The sequence below is a fragment of the Impatiens glandulifera genome, chromosome 1 (genome assembly GCF_907164915.1).
Source record: "Impatiens glandulifera chromosome 1, dImpGla2.1, whole genome shotgun sequence".
Taxonomy (NCBI): Eukaryota; Viridiplantae; Streptophyta; class Magnoliopsida; order Ericales; family Balsaminaceae; genus Impatiens; species Impatiens glandulifera.
In genome coordinates this window covers 9632826-9649776 of record NC_061862.1, presented here as the reverse complement: position 1 = coordinate 9649776, position 16951 = coordinate 9632826, and the positions used below count along the sequence as shown (strand labels likewise).

At 33.4% G+C, this 16951-nt stretch overlaps 3 protein-coding genes and 1 non-coding gene across 7 annotated transcripts; 2 read left to right on the top strand and 2 right to left on the bottom strand.

The window, feature by feature from the left end:
* The first annotated feature begins 546 nt into the window (after window positions 1–546).
* LOC124921068 (wax ester synthase/diacylglycerol acyltransferase 4-like) lies at window positions 547–2612 on the top strand. The gene is made up of 4 exons (XM_047461673.1): window positions 547–907; window positions 976–1551; window positions 1622–2128; window positions 2217–2612. The coding sequence occupies exons 1-4, from the start codon at window positions 662–664 to the stop codon at window positions 2355–2357; spliced, it is 1470 nt and encodes a 489-aa protein (XP_047317629.1). The 5' UTR covers window positions 547–661; the 3' UTR covers window positions 2358–2612.
* Window positions 2613–8002: 5390 nt separating this feature from the next.
* On the top strand, window positions 8003–9866 carry LOC124921948 (mannan endo-1,4-beta-mannosidase 2-like). Of its 3 annotated transcripts, none has more exons than XM_047462656.1 (5): window positions 8003–8154; window positions 8241–8897; window positions 8996–9118; window positions 9184–9395; window positions 9462–9866. In XM_047462656.1, the coding sequence occupies exons 2-5, from the start codon at window positions 8316–8318 to the stop codon at window positions 9862–9864; spliced, it is 1320 nt and encodes a 439-aa protein (XP_047318612.1). In that variant the 5' UTR covers window positions 8003–8154; window positions 8241–8315; the 3' UTR covers window positions 9865–9866. The 3 variants fall into 3 exon arrangements, with proteins under 3 accessions (XP_047318612.1, XP_047318614.1, XP_047318613.1); XM_047462658.1 differs by having other exon boundaries at window positions 8009–8131; XM_047462657.1 differs by having other exon boundaries at window positions 8014–8131; window positions 8238–8897.
* Window positions 9867–10094: 228 nt separating this feature from the next.
* On the bottom strand, window positions 10095–16159 carry LOC124921947 (callose synthase 12-like). Of its 2 annotated transcripts, none has more exons than XM_047462655.1 (4): window positions 15997–16159; window positions 10541–15905; window positions 10392–10458; window positions 10095–10309 (listed from the first exon to the last, which is right to left on the bottom strand). In XM_047462655.1, the coding sequence occupies exon 2, from the start codon at window positions 15892–15894 to the stop codon at window positions 10549–10551; it is 5346 nt and encodes a 1781-aa protein (XP_047318611.1). In that variant the 5' UTR covers window positions 15895–15905; window positions 15997–16159; the 3' UTR covers window positions 10095–10309; window positions 10392–10458; window positions 10541–10548. The 2 variants fall into 2 exon arrangements, with proteins under 2 accessions (XP_047318611.1, XP_047318610.1); XM_047462654.1 differs by having other exon boundaries at window positions 10392–10455.
* On the bottom strand, window positions 12834–12911 carry LOC124923141. The gene has a single exon (XR_007098154.1). It is a non-coding gene; the product is annotated as a small nucleolar RNA J33 (small nucleolar RNA).
* Window positions 16160–16951: the final 792 nt, after the last annotated feature.

Genomic DNA, 16951 nt, shown 5'->3' with positions numbered 1-16951 from the left:
AAAAAAAAAAAAAAATAGGATTTGTGAAGGAATGAAAGAATGTTTGGAAAGTTCAACGGTAGTTTGGGAATTGTTCTCATGAGTCTCAACAATAATAATTATTATTATTATATTTTTTTCCAAAAAATAATAATAATTATTATTATTATTATTAAATCCAAGTTTGATAGTGGTTGTGAAATAATTAGATTGTTGACTTAAATGAATCACATTGTAATTTATCTCACAAACTACTAAAAATAAAAAAGAATGATTTCAAACCCCACTCCCCTAAATCAAGAAAATGAGAAGAATGAAGAAAAAAATGACAATTAAAATAAGCCACACCGCATGCATTCTAATAAGTGCTTACCTAAGAACGTCGGCATCCAACATCGATCAAAGCAATTGTGGTTGTTCCTGTTTCATCTATTCTTTTCTTACATGATCAGTTACGAATTAAAGTTACTCTAGAATAGAGCTGGATCAACCAACATTAATTGAATACGGTTGGTGCAGCAAAATAAATGGTAATGTTCAGAATCTCATTTCAGACAAGCTAATTTAATACTCTAGTACCTCTCTTCAATTCTTTAAACATTTCATCATATAATATCAGTATCAGATCGATCGAACTGAACAATTGTTGTAGCTATAGATAACCCTATTTATTAGGTCATACATGAATATGCAGGAGGAGTTGATGAAGATGAAGATATTAAAGAAGAAGAAGAAGAATGAGTTTGAAGAAGATGAAGAAGAAACAATATTGCCGGTTAGTCCGACCGGACAATTCTTCAACAGCTCTTCTTTATCAATATCAATTCTAGCCGTTTTAGAAACACAAATCCCCATCGATGATTCCCATGCCATTACTCTACTCAAAGATCTCTTTTTACCCATCAATCCACGTTTCTCCTCAATCATGGTAAGCTAATTAATTAAGTATTTAATGTTTAATTCATTGTTTCTGATCTAAAACTAAATAAATAAAAGGTGACGGATAACAATGGTGTAAAAGAATGGAAGAAAGTGAAAGTCAACCTCAATGACCATGTCACCGTCCCTGTTTTCCGAGCCGGAGAGTCGCCGGAGTTCTATGAGGAACAATTTAACAAATACTTATCAAAGATAGCCTTACAAGAACTTCCCCTTGGAAGGCCATTATGGGAACTTCATATTATTAAGTATCCAACAACGACTGTAGCTGGAAATGTTGTCTTCAAGCTTCACCATGCACTTGGTGATGGGTTTTCTTTAATGGGTGCTCTTCTTTCTTGTCTCAAGAGAACTGATAACCCTAATTTGCCCCTTAATTTTCCAAGTTTTCGTGGAGAGGTTAAACCTGGTTATCAGAAACAGGGGATTTTTCAGGAATTGGGTAAGGGTTTTTCATTTTTGTATAATTCAATCTTTGATTTTGGATTTGGGCTTGTGAAGAGTGGTGTGGTTGATGATGGTCGGACTCCGGTGAGGTCCGGGGAGTCTGGGGTTGAGTTCTTGCCTATTGATATTTGTACAATCACTTTTGAACTTGATCAACTTAAACAAATCAAGGCCAGTCTTCAAGTTGTAAGTTTTAATTTTAGTTCATGATTTGTAATTATTTGAAATGAAATTGATCAAATATCTTATGATGTAGACTATAAATGATGTGATCACGGGTATAATATTCCTTGGCACGCGTCTATACATGAAAGAATTCGGAGAAAATTTGGAGAAACTCGATAGCTCGACCGCATTGGTGCTGCTGAACACGAGGGATATAGACGGTTATAGCTCGGTTGAAGAAATGGTCAATCCGAATAAGAACAAGAACACAAACACGAAATGGGGAAACCAATTTGGTTTCTTGCATGTTTCTCTTCCACATTTAATCTCTTCCAATGTTTTGAATCCTCTCGAATTCGTGTTCGAAGCTCAAAGGATTATCAAGAGGAAGAGAAGTTCGGCTGCTGTTTTGCTCTCGGGTAAATTGCTAGAACTAATGAGAAAATTTAGAGGGCCAGAGGTGGCGGCAAGTTACATTCATGGAACCTTAAACAAATCATCCATGACGATCTCCAACTTGATCGGACCGATTGAACAATGTAGCTTGGCCAACCACCCATGCCCCGGGATGTACTTCATGGTTGTAGGTGTTCCTCAGGTTAGTTATAATTGTTAGAATACGTTATGTTTTTGTTCTACAAGTACAATTCAATTTATACAACTTGTTACTATTTTATAACTTGTAGAATCTTACCATAACAATGATAAGTTACATGGGGAAAATGAGGATTGCGGTGGGAACCGAGAGGACTCATATTAATTCGCAAAAGTTCAAGTCTTGTCTCGAGGCAGCCTACGATATGATATTCAAGGAGGGCGTACTTTGAGATCTTTGATCAACAAATATATATTCAATCTTCATTATTTTGGGATTGTAATTTAATTATTTGTTACACCATGGTCCATGCTATGTGGGGGCAATAAGTGGGTTGTTTTGGAAAAGGAATACATACTGGTAAAACCATGTGATATTTGTTTGGTTCAATATGTCTAAGTTGAGTAGTTCAATGGGATCGATCACATGTATTGTATGACTGTAAAATTTAAAGTTATTTTTACAGTTCAAACCTTAAACTAATATGGATTTTATACCTTTTCTTCTTAATTTAAAAAAGAATAGAATATCCTAAAGGAATAAATATTCCAAATATAAACATCACTTTTAATACATCTTCAATATTCCAAATTATTAATATTAAATATATATATATATATATATATATATATATATATATATATATATATATATATATCTCTTCAATTGTTTAAGAAGGAAATTCTTTTATTTTAGTATATGAAGGGGAAAAGATTACATTTTTATAATTGGGTCTGGTTTGTTTTAAAAATTCTGGAAGAAGTGATTTTTGAGGAATTGACTTTGAGATTAAGAATATGAAATAAAAAAATTATATATTATTAAATATGATAAATCAAATTATATCATGTAATAGTTTTGTTAAAAGCCTAAAATTTATGTTGAAATATTAGTTCCTAGTGGGCCGTGGCCCAAATGTTGTGGATTTTTTTTCTAAATTTTTTCAAATAATTTTAAACAAATTAACCATCTACATAAACACATTTTATAATAACTTTAATTTTAACTTTTATATGAAAAGATTGCATAAACTAGTTCACTCCAAATAGTTCCGAATCAAATATTTTTATTTATATGTTTTTAAATTGGAAATATTGCAGGTCCCATATGAAATTAGCTGTTAACTCTTATTATTGCATGACAGAACCAACCTAATTTTAATTACTTGTCCCCGTTTTGGTTTTTATGTTATACTATCAATGAGACATTTATTAAATAAAATGTAACAAAATTATAAGCTATTTTTGTAACATTAATTAATTAATAATATATATTTTGAATACTAGTAAATTTGAAGGGAGTTAGAGCCTTTAGAGGTGAATGCAATTAATAGAAAATAATTTATTCACATATTTAGCCTGATTTGGGCAGGCAAGACATGCATGAGAAAATTAATTGATTCAAGGTAGTCTTATGTATTTATTTTTAATTAATTAAAGCAATCTGAATTCAACCTTTTTGCCAGGAAACAAACAAGCCCTATTGACTTTCTCTACCGACAGAGTCTTTCTTTACATCCAATGAATTTCATTAAATATAAATAAATAAATAAAAATGGACCCACTTGTTGTGATGAAATGGTAAAAGGAGAATCAAATTAGAGATTAATTGACAATTGATCACTTGTTAATCTAGAAGAATAGATTATTTTATAATTGTAGACCTTGTAAAATTATTATTATAGAATAAGCATATAATTGTAGACCTTGTAAAATTATAAACAAACTCACGCAATTCTTATTTATTACGTGGTTTTCTCCTACAGTAGTTGTTCGGGATGATATTTGTGTTACCATTTTGATTTTATCTTAATTATGTGTTGACCACTAATAAATACAATCAAATATATAACATCACTAATATATTTATTTATATTTATATTTTATAAGAATTTTAAGTTTATTTCTGTATAATAATGTAAAATTTCAATATATATATAATATTTACAAAAGTATTTATAATTTTTTTCAATGTAGCGAAAAAAAAAAAATTCTCAAAACAAAATAATGGGCAAGTAAAAAAAATCTGAAATAGAATATGGAAGGATACCATCGTTCTTTGTCATCCTTAGACATTTATATATTGGATTATATTTATCAATAAATTGATATTTTTGAATCAATAAATTGATATTTTTGAACCATGATTAAACTTATAGGTCAAACTAAAATATTTGATAAATATAAAAAAATAAAATAATAAGAATTATTTACAGAAGAAAAAATCAAAGATAATTACCTAACCATTTACTGAGTATTTTTGGTGGGTCAAAATTAAACATCGGTTCTATTCATCAATATTACGTCAACAGTTTCATTGTGGTCCTTATTTTATTTTCTCACCATTTTTATACACTTTTTATTTTATTGTTTATTTTATTTGCTAGACATAAAGACTTATATATATATATATATATATATATATATGGGTATACATTCAGTTATTTTGTCATGATAAAGTTTATAAACTAAAATAACTATATAGAAAGTATAATTAAGCTAATATTATATAAATTATTCTCATTTATATAACATTATATTAATTTAAAAAATAAATGAATTAAAATTATTAGCGAGGAGCTTAATTATAATGATCCATTATAATTTAGAATTCTAACCTAACTTAGAGAGATAGGGATAGTAAATACATGCATTCTTTAGCAATAACGTTGTGGTCAAGATTTTAAAGTTAGGAAAGGAAAACCAAAACCAAAAGAAAAGAGATAATATTAAATTGCTTAAAGAGTGAACACTTTCTCAATTTGAAAAGATTGATCATAGTGTGAAAAAATATATAAATAATATAAACAACAAGTTACATCTTAAAATAATATTAGATCATCGTCAACACACTGATGATCCAAAAAAATTAAAGATACGATTAAAAATATTACAACAGTATTGGAAACTTTGGGTTTTGGAACTGAAACTGGGATTGATCATTTTTTTCAATTTATTAAAAAATTATTTATTTTAAAATTATTTTAATTATGTATATATTAACGAATTTAATAATATTAGTTTGTTTAATTTAAAATGTATTATAGTTTTAAGTGTTTCAAATGCACCTTGAAATATTTAAATTTTACATTATAATCAAGCTTAATATTTAATTTCATTGACTATTGTTTTAATTCTCTTACTTTTTGTTCAATTTGTTTTCCATTTTCAATGGTTCAAATTATGCTTTCCTTTCCTAATTATGTTGAACATAATTTTGATATCATTACCTGTTATGCCAAAATTTAATATACAAACTATTCATTTATAAAATAAAATTTGCTTATTGTAATAACAAAATATCATAAGTTTGATTCAGCTTATTAGTTTTAACTTAATTAACTTATTATTATTATGTAAGATTGTATTCAGTTTATTTTCATGAGTAAGTATGATTAACTTTTAGGGATATCTTATCTATTTTTATATTTTAATAACATTAAATAATATATATATATATATATACTTTTAGGAATATAATTTCTTTAATGATTTCTTATTAATTATTAATAATATAAAATTAACTATTTAATTATATATTTATAAGTTGTTGTATATTACTTTTTAGTCTAATTTTTATATTTTTAATTTATTTCTTATAAAAAATTTAAAATTTAATTTATTATTCCTTTTTAACTATTATAAAACTAAGAAAATATATAATACTATTAATTTTTGTTATTATGGGTGATAAGAAGTGAGGTCTCTAAACTTATTCATATATATATATATTTATTTATTTATTGGGAAATGATTGCGGAACGAGGGATTGTGAGAGAAAATAATATGGCATAATTTTTTTTTTGTCTAAAAATAAAATAATTAATTTTCTCTTCCCTCACACTTTTCTATTTTTCTATCACATTATTCACTCTCTCATTCTCTCTATCAGGCTATCACTCTTATTTATTTTTGTTATTATTTAATATTTAAAAAGTTATAATTAATTATTTAGAAAATTAATATAATATTATTTTAAATAATAAATATAAATAAAGTGAAAAGATATATATATATATATATTTAAATTTGTGTATGTAATAAATATTGTTGTTGGTTAAAAAAAGTTTAAATTTAAAATTTATTATTATTATTATAATTAAATAAAATTATATAAATAAGAAAAATAATAATTAAAAGTGGAAAAGAGAAAAAAAAAGTAAATAAAAAATATTTAAAAAGTGATGAGAACGAAAAAAAAAAGATAAGATTATAAATTTAAACGTAGATTATAGCTATGGAAATGAGATAGATAGAAAATTGAGTTTAAACACAAGAATTTAGAGTTGCAAACGAGCCGAATTCAGCTTGAGTTCGACTTGATTAAATATTTATTAGATCGACTCGAACTCGAGCTCTAATGAGTTTATAAATTGAAGTTCGAGCTCGATTATTTACCTACAAGCTTAGCTCGACCCGAAAGTTTGAACAAAAAATAATTTTTCAAGCTCGAATTCAAACAACAATTTATTCTTAAAATAAAAATATCAAATTTCCAAACACATTTAATATTCAAAACATGATATTTTAAAATAAAAATATAAAATCATCGTAATTATTCAAAATTCTAAAATATAATATATAAAAGAGTTTTTTCCTCTCTTTTCTGTTGACCAAATTCATTAAAACAAACAAATTTAAAGTTATCTGAAAGTATAATAACAATCTAAATTGTTTGAAGAATTCCTTTAAATAAACAGTTTTCCACCGAAGAGAAAGGGAGACGAGATCTCATCATAGATATTCTTACCAATGTTTCGATTGACTGAGAGACTGACGATAAGTTTCTTTGTTCGGTTCTCCTGATTTTGAAACTAGTTACATTTATCATGCGTCTCTCCAAAAAACTACACCTCGGTTTCCTTGGAAATAGGTGTATAAATTAAAAATTCCATCAAAAATCTCGTTTTTTGGTTGGAAAACTATCAATCGATGAGTTTTGACATCTAACAAACTGAAAACGAAAGGATTTCATCTCGCTAACAGATGCAACATTTGTTTGAAGAGTGAAGAATATATTGATCACATTCTTCTTCATTGTGACATTGCTAAGACCATGTGGGCTCTTCTACGTATCCTCCTTCAATTTCAATAAGATACACCATTAAAAGTTCCTCACTTCTAAGTCAAATGAATTGAATTGTGTTTTAACAACAAAATCGCGGACGACTGAAAACAAATTCCCCTCATCATGTGGTGGATAATCTTGAAATAAAGAAATATAAAAGTTTTTGAAGGGAAAAATTATGGATTCGAGCGTTTTAAATGATTTATGTTATACGCGTTCGCCTCAATTCAAAAAGAATGCTTGTACTGGATGAAATTTTTTCGATTTTATTGACATTTAAAATTCTTATAATATTTTCTTTATTTATTGTTTTGTTTTTTAATACTACCCTTTGAAAAAAAAAAACAATTTAATAAGACAAAATAAGTTTAATTATAATTTTTTAGCTTATTAATTAAAATTAATATAACATATTCTTATGGACTTACAGTTTGACGAATGAACCATTCTAAATTAACATAATTTATTTTTATTTTAACTTTTTTAATATTTACATTTATGTCAAATATCAGTCAACATCAATAAAGTATTTAAAGTACATACTTTAAAAAACTATTTTATTAATAAAAGCATATCTTAGCAAAATTTTGAAAATTCTATTAAACTGTGATAAGATAAACTTATATTTATTACTTTTAAAAATATTCTCATTACACTTTTCAATATCAAATTTATACTTTAATATTAAATTAATTAATGATATACATCATGTGTTCATTAGTCACAAAAAAAATTAAAGATCAATTAGAGGGATTAATATAAATTATAAAGATTACAGAGATATATATACAGAGAGAGAAGAAGAAGCTTCATGAGCTGACATGGTAGAGACTGATTCGGCGGGACAAAAAGAAATTGAAGAAAAGCCCGAGAAAAAAAGAGAGATTTTATTAATTCCCAACTCAATTTTTGAAATTGAAGAAGAAGAAGAAGAAGAAGGTGAAGTTCTTCTCTGTCATTTGGTAACTATTTGATGATTTTTTTTTTTTTTTTGCATTTCTGAAATTTGAATCATTCTTCATGACTCTGTTTCTTTTCCGTCTAGAAGAAGAAAAGAATCTCACCAGTTTGGTAGAACAGATCTAGAAGATTACATTGTGGGTTTTCTATCTTTCATCAAATCATGGTTAGATCATCAGTAAGAAGAATGATATCATCAAGAAATGATCTAGTTTACCCAGTTCTCGGTTTTGCATCCTTGTTTGCATTTCTTTACATGTCATTTGGCCATCTGTTCAATCTGCAAAATGGGGAAAACAGTTTTAGTTTTGTGCAGAGAAATGGTACCCATTTCACTTCCGATGGTACAATATTCTATGTCAATGGATGGAATTCTTACTGGTTAATGGAACATGCTGTAGAAGATAAAAGTAGACCTAGGGTAAGAGAAATGATGCAACAAGGTGCTAAGATGGGTTTAACAGTTTGTAGAACATGGGCTTTCAATGATGGTGCATATAATGCTCTTCAGATTTCACCTGGAAAATTTGATGAACGTGTTTTCAAGGCATTGGATCATGTAATTGCAGAGGCTAGACGAGAAGGAATTAGGCTTTTGTTATCTTTGGTTAACAATTTGCATGCTTATGGTGGAAAGAGACAGTATGTTCATTGGGCTTGGGAAGAAGGTGTTGGTTTAAGCTCTTCAAATGATTCATTCTTCTTTGATCCATCCATTAGGCAATATTTCAAATCCTATGTTAAGGTAGAATCAAATCAAATCAAATCTTTGATTTTGTATATTCATAATGGTTTTTTTTTTTAGAAAATTCAGTAATGTTGATTTTGATTCTGATTCTGCAGACTATACTTACTAGGAAGAACACTGTAACTGGAATTGAATATAGGAATGATCCAACTATCTTTGCATGGGAGTTAATCAACGAACCCCGATGCACATCTGATCCATCAGGCGATACTCTCCAGGCAAGTTACGAGTTACAAAGCTGCAAACTCCCGGTTATTATTCTGAATTTGTTTTGTGATTTCAGGACTGGATAGAGGATATGTCTGCTTTCGTGAAGTCAATTGACAAGAATCACCTCTTGACAATAGGGCATGAAGGGTTCTATGGTCCTAAAAGTCCTAAAGCATCAACTGTCAATCCAGGCGGTTGGGCTACAGAACTCGGTTCAGATTTCATTCGTAACTCGATCATACCAGCAATTGATTTTGCCTCAGTACATATCTATCCTGACCAATGGTAAATTCATTTCTAATATGGAAGTTATTTTCCAAGGAAAAAAATCTGATCTTTCTGTTATGGTAGGTTTAATTATGAGCTAGATCTTGAGGCGAAGCTGAAATTTACGTCGAAATGGATGCTTTCTCATATTGAAGACGGTGACAAAGAGCTAAAGAAACCTGTTTTCTTCACTGAGTTTGGGATGTCAAATCTGAGCAAGGGTTTTAACCCGTCTCAACGAGATAAGTTATACAAAACTGTGACCAACATTATTTACAAATCTGCGAAAAAGAAGACATCTGGTGCAGGTTCTCTATTCTGGCAGTTCTTGGTCGGGGGAATAGAGGAGTACAATGATGATTTCGGCATTATTCCTTGGAAAAGCCCGTCGACTAACAGGCTAATTGGAAAACAATCGTGTCGATTGGCAGCAGTTCATGGAGCATTACCTTCACAAAGGAAATACCTGAAACAACTGTGTTTGTAGAATCAATTGGTGAGGGTTTTAGGGTTTGTAGCATGAATCAGGTGCAGAACAAAAGATTAGAGATTTAGTACAATTAAAGATATAATGAAATGTAACATTTCTTCAAAAGAATAAAACAATTACTCAGATATGTTTCCTATATCTGAATCTGGAATCTGGATACAGATGAGAATAAGAATGAAAAATTCATCTAGCTTAGTCAATTTAAAGCAATCAAGAAGACAATGGGATATGAAAATTACATCAATTTTGTAAACAATAGCCAGTCTAAACTTACATGATAAACACAGTACCAGTAAAATTGACTAATTACAACATCAATCAAAGTAAGACAAATGATGAAATGGGTAAAAACCGAGTAAAACAAATGATATGTTTTTCTATCCAAAGTAAATTGGCGTCATGACAACATATACACGTATCTCATCCTCCTCTACAATAACACCTGCAGATGAAGAAACGGGGTTAAAATTTAGAAAACTGGCATCGCGGTTTTTACAAGAAAGGGATTACAATATTCTATATACCAACTAGATCTCTCTATGAAACAAGTATCGCGCCTCCTCTTGACTCTGATTTCAAGTTGAGTAGCTGCTGTTCCAAACAAAATTGACTATAAGAATGAAACACATAAACGAAGAAAAATGATTCACAAGTTCCAGAAAAGGGTTTCTACCTTGAGAATCACAAATCGGCCTTTGATTTCTTGCCAGTCACAATCTGGAAAATTTGCAGACCCCTACTGAATGCATCATTGAACAGAATCCTGGTCTGCATTGACTGGAAACCAGGCGCCCATGATAATATAGCCACAGGTACAAGAACAATTACTCCAAACATGATATCATACAGTCTGGCAACAGAAACTACAATCTTCCAGATAAATGTTTTCTCTAAGAAGGAGCGAAACACTTGAGCAATCAAAATGAAACCCCATCCAGTAGGGAGAAACGCCAGCATACTCGTGAACAGATCCAAGAATTTGAAAGAGGTGAACTCCCACAAGGCCACGATCACGAGCACGCCAGAAATAATAAGCAGGAACTGCACCAGCCGATAATATACATGGGCTTTTGCAGCGTATTTGTCACGGGCATATGCGATTATCAAATAAACTACGACAGCCACAATCACACAGATCCAAGAGAGTAGATAAACCGCCACGCTTTTACTGTGGTTTGAGATACCTAGCTGGTAGACTATTCCATACTGGAAGAAGAAGAATCGTAAGTCTAAGGCAATTTCCAGTACTTTACCCAAGAACCCCGTTGTCCTCAGATGATCTTGCTCTTCGTACCACCATCTTTCCCAACTTTGCTCGGATTTCGAAAACACACCGGCACGGTTCCATATCCAGGCCATGAAATCATCGAAGTCGTAAACATTCTTCAGCCAATCAAATCCAGAAGGATTGAATACGAAAGGAGCCATGATCCACGATACTACCAAGAACCAACTTGTGATTGTCAACGCTATGTAGACGAGCGTGCCCTTAGCTATGGGGCTGTAACAAGCATAAACGATGAGTATGAGTCCCAATTCGATTGCCTTCACAAAGTGACTGCGAGCGTAAAGCCTATAATTCTCAGCAAAACGCTTATGCTCCACCACGAACCCACGCCCAGTCGCCCTGTATTTTGCGCCACCATGAAGAATAGTCCTGCCGAAGTAATGAGCGCGAGTTCCCATCGAGAACGTGTAGAAAACCGACGAAAGCTGAAGCATCATCGTTATGAAATCCCAAATGGATCCAAGGAAACCGTGCTCGAGAGAATTTTCGACGATCATAGGCAAGGCTGTGAATACTCCGAGTTGAATGATGAACTGCTGGTTCAAAATTGTGGCGAGCGCTTTGTTGCTGTTGGTATCGCTTGCCAAAGCAGAAGCTTCCAACCCACTTAAAGCTAGATAAAGTCTACCCCAAAGGAAAACATAAACAGTGAGAATCACCATATGGGTGTTGAAAAAGAAACCGACAGTCGTATAGAAGAACGATAACATTCGGAAGAAATCCAGCCTGTGTCCCAACCGATACACATCTCGGCTAAGCACTTGCTCACCGTTCCCACTTGCAACCTTCGCCTCAAACATGGATATTTGATTTAAACCCACATCCCTTCCTTTACCAACCTGAATGTACTCGTGATGGGTGACGTTTCCGCCTCTTAAAGTGCAGTTGAAGCCAGCGAAAATGTCCTCGCTTATATTGATCACCCTCGAAGCTTTACTTATCCCTCCACGAGTCAGAAACCAGAACCGGTCGAACACATCGGGGTGGCCATAGTGCATTCGTACTTTCAAAGGGTTAGCCAATACACGCTGCCCCAACGTGACGAAACTCGTTTCCTGGGCAGACATAAACCAAGCGAGAGATGAAACCGAACCGGTAAAAATATGCTCACGAACACCTAACAGAGTGGGCTTTCGGATACCATAAGTGCGCTTATACTCCTCCAACAAATTCCGCATCTTTAGAGCCTCCTCGAAATAATTATCTTGGTTCATATCAATGGTTTGAACTGCATCGCCACGAGTGAAGATAAGGGCGTGATTTTGATTCTCGGGCTTACCCTCCCCGAGCTTCAAAGGACCCGGTAACCTTACCCGATAAATCTCCACTTCCCTCCCGAGCTCTTGATCATACTTCACGAGAACAGAGTAGTACTCTTTCCCTTCCCTCCCTGAGGAGACCTCGTCAACATAGGCCACTCGGAGAGCTTCATTTTCCTTCATCAGGCATAAGATTTCTTCTGCACGAGGATCTTTTTTCGCTTTTTGACTCCCATATATCTGGCAGGCAACAACGTAAGTGTATTTCATTAATGCAGTCCCATGCTCATGGCCTTTGAACAACATACTAACGGCGCTGTCTGTTCTACTCAAACTCCTTGTCGAAGGTTGTCTTTCGGAACTAAACCGATCCATGCTACCATTTCTTCGCACCTCGGAAGCAAGGTCGCGAGATCCTTCTCGAATGTCCATCTCAGATGCAGAGTCAAGAAAAGCCAGCATCTTGAGAGCCCGATAGTAGTACATCATTCCCCGAACAGTTCGTGAGAGAGTCTGGCCTCTAAACGATGCCCAAAGTCTAAGGTCTCTAATCCTTTCCGCATATATTTCATTATCATTTGCCATTCCCTCTCGTCGCATTCGCTCCAGAAAATTCTTCCATTCATCTGCGTAGATCGTCTGCAGGTAATACAACGTGGAAACCCCATCTTCATTCTCGGTTCGGAGCTGTTCCTTATTATACAACACCTCTTCATTGTAGTAGGGAGTCAGCACACTGAAAGTCATCATTTTCTCGACTTGAGGGGCGTGAGGTATGTTCATGAAAAGAGAGTTACTGAAGAAAGCAATACGTCGCCTGGCCTCGAGATTCATTGGTATATTATGCATCGAATCGTTCGACGAAAGAAGTGTGTGTAAACGTCTGACCTGTCGATAAAAGGCTTCGTCTGTGATATCAGGCAATACAACTGCGTTTTCGAAAAGAAGACCACCCTCGCTTGAGTCTGGGTTACGAGGGGCTAATCCGTCCTCCCTCAGCTGATCGATGCTTCCCACTCCCTTATAAAAGTCACGTACAGCTACCTCATAGAGTGCTTGTAAGGTATTAACAACTTTGCTGACGTCTTTCTTAGGCTTCACCAGAATCTCGAGAAGAGTTTTCAACTTCCCATGGATTTGCGGCAGTGCCTTAAGATTAAACATCTTATTGAACTTCTCAATCTGGATCGAGTTGTCGATCGTTTGGAAATAGACTGTCACGATCGAGTGTTCCTCTGTATTCCTTTTGACAATCTCGAGCAGCAAGTGTTTGACGCTTTCGTAGGCTTCGGTTATAGCACAACTCCTGTACTCGTTTTTACTCATCTTATACCAAATCCACTTGTCGGGTGCGTCTATCAGCTCTCTAGCTTGACCAAGAGCGAGTAACAGCTCGTTAGAAAGGAGAACACAAGGCCATCGGATTACACTTACATTCCAAGTATTCGGAGGAAGCTCTAAAAGCTCAAGCTCCCTATCACTAATGATATCTTCTTCTCGAAAAACATTTATGATCTCATTCCATATCAAAGAAAACTTGTTTGCTTCTATTTGATTAGATTCAAGCTTCTTAAACGGAGTGCCCAGTCCATATCTAAGTTTCAGACGGTTTACAGCATCACGAAATTTACTCTTCAGAGTTCCCCTTGTATTCAGCAGTTGTTCCTCAGGCATCAGATTGAACTGAATTGCACTTGCAAAGAACTGAAATCTCAATCTCAACTGTTGCATATTTCGTATCTCACCTATATGTTCTAGCAATCCAATGCCTGCACCAACGAACGAGGAGTATATTGAATACCAAATCTGCAAATCCAATAGGTATATGCATACCACAGGAAGCCATAACAGCCCGACAGCAAACCTGTTGCTGCTGTTGAAAAATTCATGCCATTCGTAATTCACATTCTTAAGATTCAGTAGGTTCTTGGTTGGAATGATCATGGGCTTAACCTGTAGAAAGTAACTGAATGCAAATTTGGTAATAAGTACGGCAACCCAGAACAGAGAGTACTTGATATTGTCGACGAGTCCTTCTCTGAGGCCACGACCAACAAATGTCCGACTCTGAAACCACCATGTCAAAAAATAGAAGATCCTCCAGTTCTTGTTCTCGGCAAGATTCCTTATCCATGGTATAATAAAGAAAGCAAGTGCGAGGATTTCTGGAACGAGGAAAACCACTACAACTTCAAGGAAGTTAACAATACTGTTTCTGGCCTGACGGCCAAGTTTCTTTTGTTTCCAAATTCTAGAATAAAAGACACTGAAAACAATAATCCATCCCGCAGCAACCATAATCTTCAAAACCAATCTAACTCCATGTGACAAGGTCTCTCTTGACACAAGACTGTATTGCATCCCAGCATCAAGAATTGATTGAAGAAATCTTAATCCACTCCAAGTTATAAACACAGACAGAATACGAATCAGAACCTCTTCTCTACGCAATGCCTGCCAAGGAAACTCATCCTGATCCCAAGCAGTAATGATGGATGCCTGAAGAAACAAAATCAACATAATCCATAGCTTATCAAAACTACGAAATAAGTTCCAGAATGATCTCTGCTCAACAAACCCGGTTTTACCAACACCCCTTCCCTTGCTTGTAGTGACAAAGAAGTTGCTACCTAAATCAAATGGCCACTTCAATTTCTCAAAACACCTTTTACTCCAGAAATACTCGTTAATGTCGTCATAGTTTCGCCAAGCCGAGTGAGGTGCAGTACCGTTCTTACTATTCTCTACCTCAGCGCTAATGGTATCGTATATCGGTTTCACAACCTTGTTAAGAAACGCATTCTCACCTGAAATAGATGGCTCAGCAGGCCGACCTGTGTTCTCATCTATATAATCCTCTAGAATTCTATTCAATTCCATGGCCATATGATGAAATATATAGCAAATACATTCAGGAACAAACCGAAGATTAGCAGACTCACCCCAAATCAGAAGAAACAAAGACACATAGAGAAGTTCACGACGGTGGTCTGAGTCACGACGAGCGTTTTCAGAGATCCAGATATTAGATTTCCTGCCAAGATAAGAGCACCAGGCAGTATAATTCTTGAGTAGCTTACGGCGAAACCGTCGTAGAACCGCGGGGTCCAAGGAGTCAATGTTATCAGGCGGCGGTTGGAGTCGCATCTGAGAGTTAGCCAGGTGAAGGACTAAATGTTCCCTCTGATTCCTCACGTTATCACGCTGGAAACCAAAGAACGCACCGAGCCAGTCAAGGAGATCCATCTCATCAGTCCATTGCACGAAAAGCGGTTTCCTTAGTTCACCGACGGCGCGTAGTGCTGCGGCGGCAGCGCGTACCTCGGGGTATCTAAGAGAAGGATGGTCAGCGAGTAGGTTATGAATGGGGATAATATTGTAGGCTTCTTCAGAAACATCCTGTTGTGGATTCCGAGACCTGTTCGATCCGTACGGCGGTTGACCGCCCACCGCCGGCGGAGGACGCTGGCGGAGGCTCATAGAGTTCCGATCTGAAGAAGAAGAAGAGAAGTATTAGCGATGATGAAAAGAGTAGATTAGTTAGTTACCTTTGGATAGCTTCCATGGATGTTACAGTTATACCTTAGTTGAAGAGAAGAAATGGCGGAGAGAGAGATGATGATGATGAGCTGGGAGAGACGGTCCGGTCCGGTTCACCTGGTTCGTGTAAGCATCAATGAAAGTTGAAACGGAGAAGAAGGTCTCTCTCTCTTTCTTTCTTTTTTCTTTTTTTTCTCTCTCTTACAATTTTTTTTATAAAGAATTGTTTTTTTATTTAAAATTCTCTTTAAATTAATTACCTTTTTTAATTATAATTTATTTATGAATCTCATTGTTTATTAAATACAACTTTTAGTGATTATATTATTATAAGTGTTTTTTTTTTTATAAGGTATGGAACTTTCTTTGCAAACAAACAACTTAAATTAGTCAAAATTGTACCATTTTCCAAAAAAACTGTAAAATTTAGATTATTATAAATTGTTAATGAATTTAATCATTTTTTTTTTGTCATGTTCTTGAAACATTCAATTCAATTATTATGTAGACAGATGGTTTTGGAATTTTCATTGCCTGTTTTTTTTTATATTTATTTTTAAATAAAGGCATAATTTTATCAATGACATTTATTACCATTTAAATTTAAAATTTTCTGAATCGAGATACAACTTGAACTTAGGGACGATAATTGGCCAGTTTGAGGTATGAAATGTATTTTTCGTTCTGTTCCGATTTTACTTTTGAATTTTTTACTACTATCTTCGTCTTTTCGTTAAGTAAATTTTTGCGGGACATTGTTTATATAATATTATTTAAAATTATATAAACGAATTTTTTAATTTAATTTATTTTGTAATATATTGACAATTTATATTATTAAAAATAAATAAACATGAAATTCTTATAAAATATAATAAATAAATATATTGGTGATATTATAAATTTAATTGTGTTACAATATAAGAGAGACAAATAACATGCTCGCCCCATCTCCGGTTAACTATCAGTCAAACCGTGGAAAAACTACCCTAAACTA